This window comes from Ostrea edulis, chromosome 3 (assembly GCF_947568905.1).
Source record: "Ostrea edulis chromosome 3, xbOstEdul1.1, whole genome shotgun sequence".
Classification (NCBI taxonomy): domain Eukaryota; kingdom Metazoa; phylum Mollusca; class Bivalvia; order Ostreida; family Ostreidae; genus Ostrea; species Ostrea edulis.
The window spans coordinates 96128995-96148794 of NC_079166.1; the positions used below are offsets into that span (position 1 = coordinate 96128995).

Here is a 19800-nt window from a genome sequence, read left to right on the forward strand (position 1 = left end):
CATATGTCAACTTTGTTCCATACCTTTATGCAAGGTGAAGATAGCGAACAGCGATCAATCTCATAACTCCTACAAGCAATACAAAATAGATAGTTGGTCAAACACTGACCCCTGGACACACTAGAGGTGGAATCAGGTACCCAGGAGGAGAAAGCATCCCCTGTCGACCGGTCACATCCGCCGTGATCCCTATATCTTGATCAGGTAAACGGAGTTTTCAATAGTCAAAACCAGTGTAATAGTAAAATTTAAGTAATACATTGCATGCTATCTTTAGTCACTAAAGGGATTGACAAATCTGATGAGGACCAGTGAGTTTTAAAAAATCCGAAGCTCTTAACAGCGACTATGACGTGATAATTGTGAATATATTACGTCATAGACATCATATAATAAAGATGCTCATTACGAAAAAGATGCATTAGAGTAACATATTCACTTTTCTTAACATCATATTAGTTTTGAATTTTGGTAATTTTTTGGGTACTTTTTCGGAATTGAGTTCTAAAAGAGTGTGAATTCGTTCGAAAATACACCCTGGAAAGATACTTGCCCTCGAAAGATAGTTTGCTACTTTTGAATACTCCCTGACAGGGGAACTCGGCCGTGGTGTAAGAAATGTTGTCTCTCATCAGGAAGACTGACGTTCATTTCAGCGCATAAATGGTACGCATCCATCCATACTACAAGAGTGTCGTTGGCGAAAATTCTGCTTTCCTTTGAAATACTAAGCTAAATCAAGCAATTTCCGCTATTGTGCACTGGGCAGTACAAAAAGCAGCCACAATAGTTCAAACGTTCAAAAACTTCATTCATGATTTCGCAATTTTGTATCATATATTGACCAATATATATAAAATCTCCATAGAAAAACACACAACTTGTTGAATATAAATCAGATCAAACCACAAATCATGAGAGATTATTTTTATCACGTGTTACTTCCCCTCCTCCGTTTGTAAATCACTAAGGTAAAAAACTAGAATCACTCAAGGGAGGATGAGTATATCTGCATTTTGTACGCTCCTCCGACACCCGAAATACATAATAATGTATACCTAGCCAAACGGACTAAACACGTTTTACCTCATGGCGTGTTTTTTATCATTACAACCTAGGATTAAAACATCCCTTCATGTCTTTGATCACACAATCAAACCAATTTTACTCTATGGCAGTGAGATTTGGGGAATTTCTAATCGCCCTTCTTTTTTCAATCGCAATGATATATCCTTATATGATTTTTTACTCTAAATTAAAATGTGAAAACCTTCATATGAAATTCTGTAAATTTATTCTAGGTCTTCATAGAAAAAGCTCAAACTTTGCAACACTATCCGAACTTGGCAGGTTTCCACTACATTTTGATGTAGTGAAAAATATAATAAAATATGTAAACAGATTAGAAAATCTGGGTACTTCTTTTCCTCTACTAAATGCTGCATACACGCAAAGTAAGCGTAATGCTTGTACATTAAAATCGCAGTCATGGTATGGTGTCGTACAAAGTTATTTGGAATTGTTGGAATTAGAAACAATCATATTGCAATCAATAACCTATCAATTTTTAAAAAATGTAAGGAATTGTTATGCCATCTTTATTTGAAAGAATGGGGATATATCAGAAGTTTACAATATGGAAAACTTGAAACTTATATTAAACTTATGTTAAATTTAAAACTGATTTTGTTTTTGAAAACTACTTAACACTTTTACCACCTGCACATCATAAAGCACGTGCAAGATTACGTACATCAACGCACAATTTACCAGTAGAACGAGGTCGTTACACAGGAATCCCTAGACATTTAAGATTTTGTACAAAGTGTTCTTCTTGTAAAATTGGTGATGAAATTCATCTAATTTTTGAATGTTCAACTTATAACTCACTCAGGCAGAACATGTATAAAATTATAAAACAACAATGTGAACAGTTTTCCAGTCTTGACAACATGAATAGATTAATATGGTTACTCAATTGTGAAAATACTAATGTACTTGTAGCCCTTTGCGATTTGATTAAAGAAACAATATAAAATGAAGCATGTAAAAGTTCAAACCAATATGTTTATACATAAATCAGTCATTCTAGCGAAATGACACTTTTTACTAGTAGCAAATGATAACAAGAGGCCCAAGGGCCTAGAATCGCTCTTCTGATAAATTGTACAACCCCACCATTTCTATTCTTAGCCTCTTAGTATTCTAAATCTTTAGTTAAATCCTAAGAATTCAAAAAAAGTAGGTCAATGTGACCTACTTTTTGGTTTACACATTTTGAGAACCCAAGAAATATCAACTGACAAAGTTTGATGATTTTAAGCCAATTAGTATCTGAATATTGAAATATAGCTGTCAAATTCCAATCGTAGGTCATGGTGACCTACTTTTTGGTCAGCGAACTCAAAACATGCAAGACCCATCAACTGACAAAGTTTGATGACTGTAGGTCAAATAGTATCTGAAATATATAAATATAGCCGTCAAATTCCGATACACTCCGAAGACTCAAGATGCATCAACTGACAAAGTTTGATGATTGTAGGTCAAATAGTGTCTGAAATATAGTAATTTAGCTGTCAAATACCAAAAGTAGGTCACGGTGACCTACTTTTTGGTCGACACAAACCGAAGACTGAAGACGCATCAACTGACAAAGGTTTTACAGTGCCCAAAATATGCATCTAAAATTGAAAATGTGAAATTTGAAAATCTGCAAAATTCAAAAAGTAGGTCACTGTGACCTACTTTTTTTTTATAAATATGCTTCAAGGCCTCAAGATGCATCAACTTACAAGATTTGATGATTCTAAACCTCTCGGTATTTGAAATAACAACTTAAAATATATCTATAAATGATAAGCCATAAAATTCAAAAAGTAGGTCACAGTGACCTATTTTTCAGTTGACGCATTTCAAGGTCCCATGATCCACCAACTGACAAGTTTTGATGATCATATGCTTCAAAGTGTCCAATATATGCATCAAAATTAATTTTAAGATAAATACCTGCAAAATTCAAAAAGTAGGTCACCGTGACCTACTTTTGAGACAACTTGACACAAGGTCCTAAGATGCATCAACTGTCAAAATTTGATGATCCTAGTCCTTATAATGACTAAAATATCAAAGATTTAAGGAAATATAAATTTAGGTCAACTTTGAAGTGACCTTGAGACCACGCCCTTTGCCCCAGGGTAATGCCTTGAACAATTTTTAATCTACAACATATCCTCATTCTTATGTGTAAGTTTGGTGATAATCTGCCCAGTGGTTCTTGAGAAGAAGATTTTTTAGCAACCACTACTTTTGTTTGTATTTTCCTGATTATCTCCCCTTGTTAAAGGGTCACATCCTTCTATATAGTATGTATGAAAGCCCTTGGGCCAATGATACCCTGTAACAAATTTGAAAAAAAATTGGCCAAGGGGTTCTTGAGTTATAGCCCTTTTTCTAAAAAGTTTACGCACACCGCACACCGCACAAATGGCCATAGCATTAGCTCTTTCAGCCTTCGGCTCAGAAGAGCTAAATAATGAATCTTAAAATCCACTAATTATTTTACGTTTTCCTAATAGAAGACCATCACCTGAAACTAATCGCAAAATTTCACCCGTAAAAGTGTTCTCATCAAAAAGTTATGATTGCTTGATCATGGGTATGTATTTGGAAGTAACGGAGGTTAAAGTTGATGTGTAGAACACTGAATGTAGCATTTTCAGTCAGATAATCTTGTCATGGTAGTAAATTTGCTGCTAATTTGTGACCTAAAGCAATTTATTGTTCGTAAAGAACATTCACACTTATCAACAACATTTTTTCCCCGAAAAGCTATTCATTCAAAGTAGCTATAGTTGACAAAATTTGAAACCATATTTTTGTTCAACAACAAACTGAATCATGGGGAAAATATGTCTCACAATGACGAAATATATACATGTATTGTACTTCAAACTTTAGGTCGTATCAAATTTATCTGAACAATGTTTTTATTTACGGAACAATTTTGGTATCAAATGCTTACACTTTGAAATGAACACATCAAAGTCACAGAAGTTATTATACAAATTAGGGGATAGAATTATCTCTTCAAAGGTTCCTTTTTTTGTCTCGAGTCGATGAAATGGTTGATTTCCAATGTAGTTTATACAAGTCCACGAGAAGAATTATTTATTTTCATCAATTTCCTACATTTAGATTTTGTAACGGAAGTTATCAATGTACGTTTTGTTTATCAAATGTATTCTCTAAATAGTTTGATCAGAAACAAAACAATAGCATTATCTATGCCGTAACAAATGTAAATGGGGATCAATGCAATAATTCATGTTAAGGCATGAATAAAGTCAGTTAAGTACTGAGTAAGTAAAGGATGACGGAAGTTCATTTATTTTGTGTGTATAATTGGGGTCCGTTTGTTTCTTCCGTTCTCTGTAATGCCTCTGAATTTCTTGTCTTGAGAGAGCCATTTATCTGAAAATTAAAAGAGCACAACTTTGTATCATATTTCAGGGCTTGTGTGTGCAATTTGTGTCCAATATGTAGTTTATACATGTAACTGTTTCGTTAGTAACTTCTGTTACTTATCAATTTATCATGAATTAAATTTCTTACAGGAGATACTTCATGACTTCCTTTCTCTGTTATAATGCTACTGACAAATTAATCATGAAATGATCACACTGTAAAGGTCAAATCCCAGGGAAAATAGAATATTTTATATTTGTGGTAACTTCCTGTGGTAACTTCCGTTACCAAACCTGGAGGATAGTATCATTTGTAAAATGATATATGTTACATATTCGCTGGCTTTAGAATGGTTAATCATACAATATGCTTTATCATCTGAATTATGTGACTTCATATTCTTGGCATAATTTTCCGTCTATGATCGCCAAAGTAATCCATTGTATTCATTAACTTCCGATACAATTTTCATAAATCTACAGCTAGTCTGTTTTTATCTCAAATTTAGAATGAAATGAGAAGTATCACATTATGTATGTTTTGTCGTTTAAATTCACATAAATCAGAATTCTACACCTATTCTATGTCATAAGATGGTTTGACTTTCAAAAATTTAAATACTTACTCTCCCTGAAAATGATGGAACTCTGGTATCTCGAAGGATTTATCTATGGAAAGCCGTTTCTGCTTTATAGTATAATTCAGCTTTACGTTTTGCCGATACGTCTTTATTTATGTGGTTACATCATTACGTTATGTGGTTACATCATTGCGTTATGTCGATACATCTTAATGTTATGTGGTTACATCATTACGTTATGTTGATACCTCTTTATGTTATGTGGTTGCATCATTTCGTTATGTGGTTACATCATTACGTTATGTCAATATTTATTTATGTTATGTGGTTACATCATTTCGTTATGTGGTTACATCATTACGTTATGTCAATATTTATTTATGTTATGTGGTTACATCATTACGTTATGTCGATACTTCTTTATGTTATGTGGTTACATAATTACGTTATGTCGATACCTGTTTATGCTATGTGGTTACATCATTTCGTTATGTGGTTACATCATTACGTTATGTGGTTACATCATTACGTTATGCCGATACTTTTTTATGTTATGTGGTTACATCATTATGTTATGTGCAAACATCATTATGTCATGATAAATTTTCAAGTGATCGAGATTGATACAGATGCAAAATAGCGCGCTAAATTCACAAATTCAAACAGAGTGTTTCTAGGATTACTTTTAAAATGAAATTGGGTTAGGGATGGTGACTGATTTGTTCCATTTTAGAATTTGTCGTCTTTTCGAGGTGGAAAGACGACAAAACGATAATTAGCGACTTTTCGCCTTCAAAAAAAACAACAACAAACAAACAAACAAAAAACTAAAAAAAAAAAAAAAAAAAAAAAAAACGAAAGGCAACAAAATACATGAACAGGTTTCCCAATTATTTTTTCTGTCTGATTTTATAGGAATTGAATATGAAATTTGCTGATTGTTGTGGATAATCATTAATTACATATACAAAGAAGGAAACTTTTAAAATTAAATTAAGGTACTCAGATAAGTGTATTCTACTGAAGAAATCTTTTTGTGTGAATGTTATACTAGGCATGCTAAAACAGGGCTTGAGGTGGGCAGGCTGCCTGGTCTATCCCCTTTTTACAATTTACTTTTTCGTTATTTTAACACACAAATCCCAAATTTTCTACATGCAAAGTTCCATTGATCTCCTGCCTCCTCCCCATTTTCCAAAGTAGTAATGAAAGACAGTTGATGTTTAAACTTCTGAATTGATTGATGAATTACATATATTGTTTAACGTCCCTCTCGAGAATATTTCACTGAATATGGAGACGTCACCATTGTTGGTGAAGGGCTGCAAAATGTAGGGCTATGTTCGGTGCTTACGGCCTATGAACAGGGGGATCTTTATCGTGCCACGCCTACTGTGACACGGAACCTCGGATTTTGCGGTGTCATCCGAAGGACTGTCCCATTATGACAAGCAAGGGCTACTGAGTACTTATTCTAAACCGGATCCCCACGGGAAGTGCTGAATTGAAGAATACGTGTAGTGAACTAATCTTTGCCCCCCCCTCCCCCCCCCTATCCTACGTTTTATAAGATAATGAGATTTGGGCAGAAGTACTTGTCAACAATTTTAATGCAAGTGCGAAGTGAACCCTGGCTGACCCTTCCCCTACTTTAAAATACAATGCTACGTGCCTGTATATCACAATATCAAGAAGGAATTATTAAACGTAGAGTTCCGTGCAACTTGAAAGACTTTTAGTACTTTACAATTGAATTTGTTTATGTCCAAACCCAAACTATTAATTTTTAAAAAAAATCTAATTGGATTCAAACATGAACACCGATGTCACTCTTGTAAGTTTCCACTATATTGTAAATACAAATTTTTAATAGTTGAAATTCACGAATGTTTGTAAGCTAACACGTAGTGATCAATGTTCTTTCCTCCTGTCAAATAACATTATACATCGAAATAGGACATCTCTCTCTCTCTCTCTCTCTCTCTCTCTCTCTCTCTCTCTCTCTCTCTCTCTCTCCATGCGTGTACATGCAAAGTGACGGTAAGTAATTGCCAATCCCGAAGAGACAACAAAGTTTGAAAGCTGCACTATATTCCCTCTTATATACATGTATATATTTTTTGTGTAATCAAATGTCTATTTTGGATTGTGCATGTCATACCCGTATCACACCCTACATTTATGTTATTGATTATTAATCTTGCTTGTATATAATTATCTATAAATATTGAATTGTGAATTGAATTGAATTCAATTCATCAACATAGACGCACTGTGTACATGCGCATGCATGATCAGAAACTGCAAAAAACCTTGAGCGGTCAAGCATTGAATAAGGGAAAAATATTCGACTTTGATATTGTAGCGTGCAACCCCAAAAAATACATATATAAACAGTAAGAAGCGGATGGGCACTCTCAGTTAACTTTCTAATATTTTATTTCAATATATACATATAATGATTGGTACAGGAAAAACTGGACTATTTGTCTTGAATAAGTATGTACAGGATTCTGATGCAGCTGGCTCTATCTCTCTGAGATTGTCTCATACAGCTCGGCTCTCGTCGCTCTTTCCGACTCTAGCTCTTCGTGGCTCCGGCTCTTACTGGTTCTTCGTGGCTCCGGCTCTTACAGCTCGGGTCTTTCTGGCTCTCCGTGGCTCCGGCTCTTACAGCTCGGCTCTTTCTGGCTCTCCGTGGCTCCGGCTCTTACAGCTCGGCTCTTTCTGGCTCTCCGTGGCTCCGGCTCTTACAGTTCGGCTCTTACTGGTTCTTCGTGGCTCCGACTCTTACAGCTCGGGTCTTTCTGGCTCTCCGTGGCTCCGGCTCTTACAGCTCGGGTCTTTCTGGCTCTCCGTGGCTCCGGCTCTTACAGCTCGGCTCTTTCTGGCTCTCCGTGGCTCCGGCTCTTACAGCTCGGCTCTTTCTGGCTCTCCGTGGCTCCGGCTCTTACAGCTCGACTCTTTCTGGCTCTCCGTGGCTCCGGCTCTTACAGGTCGGCTCTCGACGCTCTTTCCGACTATGGCTCTTCGTGGTTCCGGCTCTTTCTAGCTCCAGCTCTTTCAGCGCGGTATATTGTATCTGATACTCAGAAAAAAAGAAGACAATTTAATTTTCACGATTTCAAAAATTATCTTTAGACTACATATATAATGTATAGGGTCGGAAAGTCTCGGCACGTGACCTGCGAGAAAGCGCGATAAAATTCACTTCCGGGCAGTAACCCATTATGGCTTTATCAATAACATACTGGGCAAATTACGTAAACGGTCAAAGTAAACTTACAAAAAAGAGTGAGGCAGCGGTGGAAAGTGATAGAGTGTTACGTTTCGTTTTCGACCGGGAATTGCGGGTTGTTAATTCGTCAGTGCAAGCGTCAATGCGAGATACTTCTTACAAAGTTCAGGTAAGTTTTGACTTTTGTTTAACAGTGTAACCATAACAGTTCAATGTCAGTTAAGCGGAATCTTTTAAATATAAGCAATTTATCTATTCAAGGCATACTATATAGTCATCGTAGGCAATTACACTTAATCTTCGTACAGTAATGATCATAAATTAACTGGTAGCAGCTGAAACAAAAAATTGCATTGATAATATATGAAAATCAAAAGTTATGAGCCAAAATTGAAGAATTGTCAATGAATTTTAGTGTATGCATATGTCCAGCGCACTGTATGCATGTTCACATCTGAACCTGAACAATATGGTGGAGCAAACATTGAGCTTACCATGTAAATATAATGGGAAAATATTCCCCTGGGCATGGCATGGCCATGCCGTTTGACAACACTGCTTGTCAGGGAAGTTAAACCAATATATTTACTAAATTTAATTACATATTGTATTTATTGTTGATTTATTCAATCGTGTTACACCAGAGTTCTTGAAATTTCTTTTGAAGTGTCAGACATTTGGTCTGACACTGTTAGAAATAGTGTCAGCCCAAACAAAATTTTGTCAGTCCAGATAAAAATGCATCGCTTTTGAGGTTTTCTGATATTTTTATTTAAAATCAACTACATGTGTAATTGTATTCAATCTCCATCTCAGTTATAAGTTTATAAATTATCTTTTCATACCCTTTCTCATCTTCCTTACACTCTGAATGGATCTTCCTCACTTTCACTATCCGAGTGACTTTCTTGCTCTATTTCTCTCTCAACCTCCACTTTTCTCTCATCCTCCATTTCTCTATCCTGTATATTCCTCTCAACTTCTTTCTCATCTGCCTCTGCAATCGTTGTAACTACTTTTTCTCTCACTTAAGCTCGAGTGTAGTTGGTCTTTCGTCAGTTTCGACTTTGAGCAGATTGTGTCATCAAGCAGTAGGTAAAAATGCTGCAAATAAAAACCATTGTCTCCCAGATTGCCAGACGGAGACACAATCGGTTTCTCTTCTCCTCGTAGTTCCCCACAACTGATTCCTCACGTTTACGTTTCAATGTGTTGCCGGATTTAGCATCGGTTTGAAAATTTATGGGCCACATGGCCGCCATTTTTCTTATATCTTATATCGGCCATCAGGACCGACAATTAAGTAACTCGTGTCGGACATTTACTACTTTTATCGGATAATCCGACATTACCGACACTTTTCAAGAACTCTGCGTGTTATTAGATACACATCAAAAATTTTATGAGCAGGTATTTCTGGAAGAAAATGACAATGGCGTTGTAAAAGATGCGTCATGTGAATGTCCGATGGGGGAATTCAAGTGTCACCATGTAGCAGCAACACTTTTATTTGGGTATGTTTGATTTACATTTGCAAAGAACAGCTGTAGAACCGAATAACCAAAATGCTTTCTAAATGTGTTTTATTTATCAATTGCATGCAGATTTCACTTGTAATGGTAAATAGTTAATTTTAAATTCACCATTTGCATTATTTAATGTGATACTGATTTATTGGAAGTTTTTCATATCTGGGTTTCCCTCTGAACTATATAAATGATGACAGCAATAAATGTATACATGTATTTGTTACAGTTACAAAAGGGCAACAAAAACTGACGTGAAGTGTAGCTGGATTAAACATCCAAAATCGGCTGGACCAAAGACTACAATGACAATGCAGGAGCTGTATCCATCAAATCAACCTAACTACAGGTACCTGCTCCAAAATTGTTATCATGGCTATCAATATTTGTCAAAGCTATGCATCTTTAAAGACAACTCATATTTTGTGAAGGATAAAAATGTTGGTTTGCAATTTTGCGTAATGATTAATGAACGGAAACAAAATTACTTAAGTTTGCATGATTTCCCTATATAATCAGAGCACTAAAACGAGTAGTAGCTGATGAGGATAGATTATTTTTACATAATCAACTTGGACAGTTGGGGCGGTATACAGGTTGTTTTCATTGTTCTGAAAAAATGTTTTTTGTTGTCAGCAGTTGATTTTCTTGTTGTTTTTAAGGAGTTAAATTGGTTTAATTGATTTTCCTTTACAGTTGTGTTGAAATTGGATTGTTATTGAAATTTTAAAATTACTGATGACAGATGCAACAATTATTTAAATTTTTGGCCAGTGAAAGTCATTGTACATATTAGAAAGACAATTATTGTTACATACAGTACATATCAGTCTAGTGAAATTGAGGTTGGGCTTGTAAAATTATTACTAATGCAAAGACTGCCAGACCTGTGCTTATCATCAAATTATAATTCACATATATATTGATTTGGAGTAATGATTGTAATCAGAATTAATAAGATAGTGTTTTTATCACACTTGAACTAATATTAACTAAAGCTACAAGTGTATTAATATACACTTGAACTCTTCTTCTCTTTAAAGCTCTTTTCAAAACTGTGTGTCTGAATTTCTCTTTTGTCTAGTCCAGATACAGAGGCCTAAATGGTCAGTGCTCAAAAATGATTTTTGTGAATATTGTACTAATGAAACTTATTAAATTATACTAGGTCTAAATATTCATCTTTGTTTCATTTGAAACAAATGGCATTGAATATTTTGATCTAATATGAGAGCTCGGTCAATTTCCGAGTACAGGTACTTTTAGATGCAAGTTTATTGTTTCCACTTGTTTAATTGATTTACACCAAGAGAGTAATGCAATTAGTATACTGGTACCAGGGTTAGCAATATTATATGCACTGTGGAAGTAAAGTATGTTGCACAATATTGTGCTATTCAGTATTGTCCTGTCTTTGATAATATATCTCATGTATCTAAATATGCATTTAATTTGAGGTGTTTTTTCTTTAAAGCTATGCACTGGATTCTCTCCAAGGAACCAGAGGTTGAGGCACCACCTGTGCCAACAGTTGAAGACCTTATCACATGTCAGGAGTACCTCGAAGCAAAGGAGCCTCTTCCATGGCTGAGACAGCAGCTTGCGGTATCACCTGACAAGGTTATTCATACAGCCTTTCTGACCACTGGCCAAAGAGAAAATGCTGTATGGGCAGCAGTACGGAAACTTCGATTTACTGCCTCTAATTTTGGTCAAATCATAGCAGCTACAAAGCGCAACAGGTAAACTTTACATTTACTTTACTTAAGTACTTTGATATTTGCATCTCAGATTATTTTAGTTAAAAAAACTATTAGTCTATATTGACTTCCTAGAAATCCCTCAAATGTATTATCGTATATAAACATTGCATTAAATACACTTGATGTTAGTGCATGTGATTTAAAGTGTTAAATATATATTCATTGTCCAATTGATAGTACAGTTAATAACCTCATCCATTTTTTTCTAATCAGATTGACTAATTCGCTGAAGAAAAGGCTTCTAAGTGCCTACAACTTGGAGAAGAGAGCCTCCATCCAGTGGGGTATAAACCACGAGAGTGTTGCAATAGCAGAATATTGCAAAGCAGGGGACGTCACAGTAGTGCAAACAGGTATCTTGATATATTTGTGCGAGTTATGATACCATTTACATGCAACTATAGATATCGATTTTAGAAGAAAAGAATACTCTTGCTTAAGTTTCATATTAAATTAATTAATTAAATTAAATTAAATTTTCTTATTTTGAAATAAAAGTCAATATCATTATGGAATCTATTATATACGAAGCTGAAACTCTGCTTTAGTACATGTATGTACAATTTGGTCAAATTTATTTAACAATCATTATTTGTATTTATAGGCATATGGCTTCATGAATCTGGAGTTCTTGGTGCCTCTCCCGATGGATTTGTCCAAGGATATCCTAAACTCCAGAAGTTCCATCTTCAAGGAAAAGTAGCTGGATGTATATCACCAGATATCATTGAAGTGAAATGCCCCTTTTCCGCTAAAGGGATGGCCATTAAGGATGCCTGTGCCAACTTGAAAGCTTTTTATCTGGGTAAGTAATGGATAAGATTTTAATGACAATGTTTCCTTAAAAGGAGGTACTACATTCTCAGGCAGATGTCTTTAAACATAAATATCAGTTCATTTTTTTAAAGAATAAATTACCTACCTAAGTTACAATGCAAGTTACCATGTCGACTGTTGAACTGTAGGTCACAGGCTCGAGTCCACCAGGGGTTTTAAGTTTTCCCCCAGATTACTTTTTACTAAAACTGCGTTTTTGACCAATGAAGTATATGTAAATTTAATAGTTTTAAATTTCAAAATATTGTTGTACATATCCACCACATCATTGATATCAAATTCCTTTGGTGTAGTAAGTTTCATCCTGTGTAAGTTCTCATTTTTCTAGGATGTATAATGGTCTAAAATAATAATCATGAAGGAATGGTAGATGTCAGTTTTTCATTTTTTTTTCCAGAGTGCAATTCTGCAGGAACCCTGAATCTGAAGGAGCGCCATGACTATTGGCATCAAATTCAAGGTCAACTTTACCTTACAGGCACTACTTGCTGTGATTTCGTGGTGTGGACACCAGTGGATATGGCAGTGATTCGAATTCTTCGAGATGAGTTGTGGCAGTCAAACTTGACAAATATGATCGAATTCTATTTCAATGATTTTTTACCATCTGTGTAATAACAAGCTTGAAAGATATTTGTATTTTCTTACATTTCCCATCCACACACAGGTTTTTTTATGTCTTGATATCAAGGGCTTGGGCCTTTTCAATTGGGAAATGATAGTGACATTTGCTTGAAATTGGGGAAAACGTTTCATACAAACGAGGTAGAGAAAAAAACTTAAGTGCATGAGGTATGATTGGACTCTTTGTGACTTTCAATTTGGTCAAAGCCTACCTCATTTAAATAAGTAGATGCCAAAATATAAGGTTTACTTAACAATTCTAAAGCAAAATTTGTCATTTGTGGCCTGTGAATGAGTTATGAACAAGGCATACCTGCTTCGATCTGTTTTCATTGCTTGGGAAATTTAAAGTAAAGATTATGAAAAATATTTGCTTTTTAGCATTAAAAATAAATGTATGCACCCAGGGGTGCATGAGCCGAGTTGCATGGGATACATTGTTTCAAAGTTTCATTTGATTAGATTGTAAGTTTTTATACGCCCGTCTTAAGACGGGACGTATTATGGTATGGCGTTCATGTCCGTCCGTCTGTTAGCTTTTTCGTGTCCGACCCGTAACTTAAATACTACAAGGCCTAGAATCATCAAACTTTGTCTGTAGATACATCTTGGGTAGAAGGTGTGTCGCACATTAAAACCAGGTCACTGTGACTTTTCATTAAGAAGATATGGCCATATATGGCAAAAACTTGTCCGGCTCATAACTTAAAAACTATTAGACCTAGAATCACCAAAATTGGTCAACTAATGCATCTTAGGTAGAAGGTGTGTCGCATCCTACTTTAAGGTCACTGTGACATTTAATTAAGGTGATATAAAAAAAATGTTTTAATGGGTACAATTTATACTGTTAACAATATGTGACGGGCGTATCATGTGCCGTGGCGGTGCACTTTATTCGAGTTATCCGGAAACCAATTGTTGATGCCCGCCCGCATCACCAAACCAATAGCCGAGTTGAACTTCGTTGCAACTCGGCTAAAAATGAGACCTTCATCAAGACATGAGATGAAAACTTATAATACAGTATTGAAATTAATTTATGTGTGCAACAAAAAAATCCATGTATAACAAATAAATACATGTATCATATGTTGACAATTTTCTTTACACTAGTAATTATGTTACACATCAAATTGTTCAAATTTACATGCAAGTTGACAGTTCACAACAAGATTTAGATTGGATGCATAGCATCAAATTATCCAAGTCTTTAAAATTCCCAGTCTTATTAACAATTTCCAAGGAACAATTGAAGAATTTAAAATATTACAGTTCATAAATTTCTATAAAGATGGAAAAAGACAAGTGATGTATCAATACAAACCTAATCCCATATACATGTCAGAAAAATATAAGCTGGGGTAAGAGTAAGAAGAATCTTAGATTATTTCAGCAGTAGAGTTCCAGGACACATTAAAAAGGTATACTACATCATCATAATGGTTGACACCCTTTTAAATAAATATCAGCAATATTCGTCTTCATGGGCAAGTGGTTAGAGCATCGCGCTCAAAATCAAAACATCAATCAATCAATCATATTGCTTAAGATTAAATCGCCTAACTGAGTAGCTCAGTAGGTAAATTAAATTTGAAAGTTTTCAATATAAAAATATTGTTGTACATATCCTACACTTTATATTCACATAAAATTTCTCTGGTGTAGCATTCCCCCTTAATACATGTATCTGAAATAAATTGCACTACACATTATTAATTTCATATTTGTCTGCAATTTCCTTCAATAGAGGAGACTGTAAATTTACCAATGCCACACAGAGTTGAAACATTTTAGTAGATAGGTGTCTGTATTGTGACGGTATATGGTTTAGAATACTATAGTTCTTGATTCTTTCATTTGCACGCTCAATGTGTATCCTACTTCTCCCAATCTTGTAACAGAGCTGTGCTTCCTCTTTAGTAAAATGGGACTTTGAAGAAAGAAAAGGTGGAATGTTTAACGTAACACCTGAAGGAAGTTTGTCGAAAATGTTAAATCCCTTATCTGCTAGTATCATATCCCCTGCTTTCAACTGATCTAATACACTACAGTGGTCGACAATAGCAGCATCAGAAGTGGATCCAGGATAAAGATCTGAACTATAGACCAAAGCACCATTTGGTGCTACACAAGTGACGGCCTTCACTGTGTGTCGACTTTTGTAGTTGCTATAAGATACTGACTGGTTGTTCATATTGGATGGAACATCCTGTGTTATTTCTGTTGCATCCATAGCTATTCTTGCAGATGAAAAGTCTTCGAAAGATTTGGGCAGTGATCCTTTACATTTTAACTGGGAAGGTATTCCAACTACATTCAAAATGCCATCAAATAAAATTTCGTGCAGAGCTGCAACAAAGGTGTTAAAAATGTTTGATACTGTAGATTTGCTGATATTAAATCTCTCTGCTAAATCGAGGTCCCTGAGATTAAGACGCAATTCCATCAGAGTTAAGAGAAGTTGATCACAAATACTCAATCCCTGTACCGTCCAACCACTATAATAGTTAAATGGACCCATTCTCTCTAACATAGCCACCAACACGTTAAACACATCCGATGGAAACGATGTATATAGCAGCATCTGAAACAAAATAACAGCAATTTATAATTGTGGAAAGGAATACTATTATTAGGCCAAATAAAAAAAAATGTGTGGTTCCAGCTACCCAACTGTCCCTAGGGGTGCATAATATATACCACTATACTTATAGGGTTTAGACCCAATTTCCTTCAGGTGAAGCTTGACTGTAAGTTCATTCATAGCCAATATATAGATACCGCTAAAATGCTAAGCTGTAAACACTTAATACAGGCCATCTAACATCATGCGGACTCTGGTTGAAATATCATTTCCAACTTTCATATTCAAAAACATGCACAGATTTTTTTCTGTACTTGTCTATTTATTTGAAATATATATTTATATAAAAGAGTTACCGAAACTAGAGTGATCCCTACCATTTTGATATGTATATATATATATATATATATATATATATATATATATATATATCACACCATATACATGTATAAATGGTAAAGAAGTGAAAGTAAAGGAGAATTGTGTTTCCATCTAAAATCTATCATTAATAAAGTCCCTACCTTCCTACCCTATTTTTCAAGGGAGTGTAACAAGAACCACACATATTAATTTATTTCGCTTTACCATCATAAAGAATTTAAACACTTGCATGAAACAAGAAGCCCATGGGCTGAGTCACCTTGGCCCAGCTGTTGTCATTTTTCAAAGTTTTTTCCACCAAAAAATTGCCATATTGTGGTCCTAATCTAATCCCAAAGGGTCATGACATAATCAAACTGAATTCACACATCATGGGGATGTCTCGATACAAATGCATAACTTACATAACATTGTTGTTCTGGGGAAGGTCAAGGTCACATTTAGTTGAAGAAACAAAAAATATTGCCATCAGAAATCTATTTACAAAATATGAAAGTTCTTTCTTAAATTCTACAGGAGATATTGAATACTAGTAGTTTGGTTTTCTTAAAAGCAGGTCAAACTCCAAGGTCAAAGTTAAAAGCAAGAAACATGAATCCACTCTATTTCGGGAAGCTTTCATATAAATGTCAACTTTTCTGGCCCAATGGTTCTTGAGATCTTTAAATGACCCACTATATTTGCCTTTTCTTGATTATTTCCCCTTGAATGTAGTATGACCCTTCAATTGAATGAACTTGAATCCCCTTCATCAAGGGATGCTTTGTACACTGTGATTGAAATAGGTATAATGATTCTGGAGAAGATGAAAAGTTTATGATCACGAGACGATGGACAATCTTCGATCAGAAAAGCGACAGTGTAATTTTAGCATTGTGGTAAATTTTTCAAGAATTAATGCTGCATTTCTGCAATAGGTTAACACCAATTAGTTCCCTACTGGTCATATTAATTTCACATGGTGACCTGGTGCCAATGTTTTAAGCCACAGTTCAAGGTCAAACAACATTAAATGTACATTCTTTCGAATATTACAACTGTCAATGAATGGGGGGGGGGGCGACAATAGGGGACATATATTGCTTATGCAATACTCTCAGAATGCTTATTTAAATAATCTTTGTTATATATATGACCAACCTTGTCTGGGTCTTGTATGATGTTGCTGATTGAGAAAGCTTTTTTTCTAAGTTTAACAGATTCTAGTTCTCTCTGAAGATCTTGCACTTTTTTCTCCAATTCAGTGACACTTTCTGTAAATGTAATTATACATATTGAAAATAATATAAGCAACAATCTCAGTAAACCATAATCAGGGTTGTGGTCTATATTTGTATTTTTCTTCTAGGGTTCTGAAATCACCACACTGTTTATATGCGGCTAGTCTAGATCACATTATATGCTTGATATCACCAATGCTTAGCATCTGCTTTACACATGACATGACATATTATGGTTAGTGTAGTATAGGAGAGAGGAGAAAATCTTTGGCTGGACCGGGAATCGAACCCAGGACCCCTGTTAGGTGCTCTAACCACTGAGCTATCCAGGCCGATATCCACAGTCCATATAGCCCTAATTACTACATTTATTATAACATTTTATTGAAAGGGAAAGTTTGGGGGAAGATATGGTCACCATGTGAGCGAGGCGATTTTTGATATATAATCGCCCACAGAAAATATTACTCATATTGGAGAATGGTTATCCACAATCCTGATAAGGAAATCAAAACACTATGTTGCCTGTCATGTACTTGAAATAAATGTACATGTGTTGACTGCTGTACAGACAGATAGATACTATAGCAAAAATGAAATTGAATTCATTTTATAAACCATTTAGTACCTTTGGGTGCATTTGGAAGTGAACCAGCATAACAATGGTCAGTGTTGCTCCCATGTGCTTCAAACTGCGACATTGGTACTTCCATTGCACATGCTCCACCACAGTCATCTGTATGAAACATAAATTGATAATGTTATAATTATAAAATTACAATGTTATTTATTACAGTTTTGTTGATTGATAAAGCTAAATGAGAATTTACACATCAATAAATCCAAAAATGCTATGTAGATTTATACATATGCACCTGAAAGCAATTAACATAATGAGGGGAAACTGTTCAAATTATTTTTGAAATTGATAATACAGGGAACAAATTGGAATTATAAGAATCAGTTTTCAGTTTGTGAGTAAAATGTCCAGGGTTTACGCATTGATAAATTCTTTAAAAAGAATGTTTAATCCTATAATTGTGAAAGAACATGTAATTATTGAAGTGTTAAAGTACATTTCATGAAAAAATCACAACTAAGATTGAAGAAGTTATCTGTTTGATATATACATGATATGTTTACAATGTGAATATAATGATAATGATTTAACAACCTATAGAGACTGTGTGATTATCAACTGCATATGGATGGTCACGGTTTGGTTCTGCATTGAGGGACCTCTCTGTATCGATATCCATAAGTTTGCATCTGTAAAATTCATTCAAAGTTTTATATTACATTACCTTACCTATATGGACATTTTTATATAAAAACTAGAGATTGTTTTTATGAAAAACAATGTCTCCCGGCAGCACCCCAAATTGGAAGTGCTCTATTAAATGAAACCTTTTCCCCCTTAATGAACTGAATGGTACGGAAAGCAGGAATATAGACATTATGAACTCTGATAAGTCATATTGGAGAAGTGTTCACAAACTATTTTACACCCTCAGATCCACTATAACTTTAAGGAAAACAACTGGATGTCTTCCAGGGGGAGACATAAAAAAATATTCATCGAAACATTAATTAATTACCCCCCCCCCCTCCTTAAATATACATCAATAAACAGGGACAACGAATTGATCAAAATTGTAGACTATGCCACATATAATAAGGGAATGAATTTGAAACCAGTATCTGTATGTGCATTATTCTGTAATTCACCTTTTGGGTTTCAAAACTTCAGGAAAGCAGTCAACATTCTTGCTATATACAAAAATTGTAGGTCCATTTTCCTTTTTACCATCTTTAAAATGGCAACTACAAATTCTGTCATTGCTGTTGTATTCTCTATCTGCTCTCCTGAAAAGTAAAGGATATTACACAAGCTGAAGACATTTTAATTTTAAATACAGCTGGTATACATATCGTTGGGTTAAACAGCTGTTAAAGGTACACGTTTGCAACATGCCCTGCAGTGCAAGATATTGTTTGATATAAAAAAGGAATCACTGTATTTTAGTGCAGTATAGGCAATACTTTATAGTATATAACTTTTTTATTACATGAAATTATTACTGTAAGTGTTTGTATAGGACACAAGTTGTCACAACGGTGATATGATTACCATTAATACTCGGTCATCGACAGCTTTTCACCATTTCATTATTAAGATAATTTATTTTTTATTTAATTTACCTGCATCTATCAATCCATTTCTTCCTCTTCTTGGCATCAGTGGGGAATCTAAACAGACTGCAAGTACGTTTAGACCCTGTCATATGGGTACAGCCGAAAGCAAAACAAAGCGGCATCTTCGCCTACTGCCCGGAAGTAGTAAATCGAAAGTGAAAGTAAACGAGACTTTCCGACCCTATTGACAAATAAAATGTTTTAGAATTCTCCCTAGTATTGGGGAATCCTTCAGGTATTTAAGGTATCACACCGGTAATTGTCCAATCAAAATGAATTTAGTCAATTGTAGTTGCATATATTTAAAGAAATATTGTTTTTCCTTGCACGATTTTTCTCATTTCCTCTTCTTCTTTTCTCTTAATTTTTGAACCCCTGATT

General features: G+C 34.8%; 3 protein-coding genes across 4 annotated transcripts in view; 2 read left to right on the forward strand and 1 right to left on the reverse strand.

The window, feature by feature from the left end:
- The first annotated feature begins 10039 nt into the window (after positions 1-10039).
- On the forward strand, positions 10040-14064 carry LOC130053051 (uncharacterized). The gene is made up of 5 exons (XM_056159591.1): positions 10040-10160; positions 11286-11553; positions 11788-11927; positions 12179-12379; positions 12809-14064. Exons 2-5 carry the CDS (start codon positions 11288-11290, stop codon positions 13024-13026), a joined length of 825 nt encoding a protein of 274 aa, XP_056015566.1. The 5' UTR covers positions 10040-10160; positions 11286-11287; the 3' UTR covers positions 13027-14064.
- LOC125656058 (uncharacterized) lies at positions 14058-19696 on the reverse strand. The gene is made up of 6 exons (XM_048886641.2): positions 19426-19696; positions 18952-19089; positions 18398-18492; positions 17852-17959; positions 17144-17256; positions 14058-15622 (listed from the first exon to the last, which is right to left on the reverse strand). Exons 1-6 carry the CDS (start codon positions 19539-19541, stop codon positions 14741-14743), a joined length of 1452 nt encoding a protein of 483 aa, XP_048742598.2. The 5' UTR covers positions 19542-19696; the 3' UTR covers positions 14058-14740.
- The window catches only part of LOC125676160 (uncharacterized), a 46823-nt gene continuing 46606 nt past the window's right edge, over positions 19584-19800 (forward strand). Inside the window, exon 1 of one of the 2 annotated variants that reach the window (XM_056159587.1) lies at positions 19584-19663. The gene's annotated coding sequence lies outside the window, so the exon portion shown is untranslated. Of the gene's footprint in view, positions 19675-19800 lie in introns of both variants that reach the window. The other variant, XM_056159588.1, reaches the window with a different exon arrangement.

Excerpts from the sequence above, each read along its gene's own strand:
- LOC130053051 (XM_056159591.1), top strand. The coding sequence starts at position 11,288 with ATGCACTGGATTCTCTCCAAGGAACCAGAGGTTGAGGCACCACCTGTG. Across the intron at positions 11,554-11,787 it reads GCAGCTACAAAGCGCAACAG|ATTGACTAATTCGCTGAAGA; the intron begins GTAAACTTTACA and ends TTTTCTAATCAG. Across the intron at positions 12,380-12,808 it reads CTTGAAAGCTTTTTATCTGG|AGTGCAATTCTGCAGGAACC; the intron begins GTAAGTAATGGA and ends TTTTTTTTCCAG.
- LOC125656058 (XM_048886641.2), bottom strand. The coding sequence starts at position 19,541 with ATGCCGCTTTGTTTTGCTTTCGGCTGTACCCATATGACAGGGTCTAAA. Across the intron at positions 18,493-18,951 it reads GAAGTTTTGAAACCCAAAAG|ATGCAAACTTATGGATATCG; the intron begins GTGAATTACAGA and ends TGAATTTTACAG. Across the intron at positions 17,257-17,851 it reads ACTTCCAAATGCACCCAAAG|AAAGTGTCACTGAATTGGAG; the intron begins GTACTAAATGGT and ends TTACATTTACAG.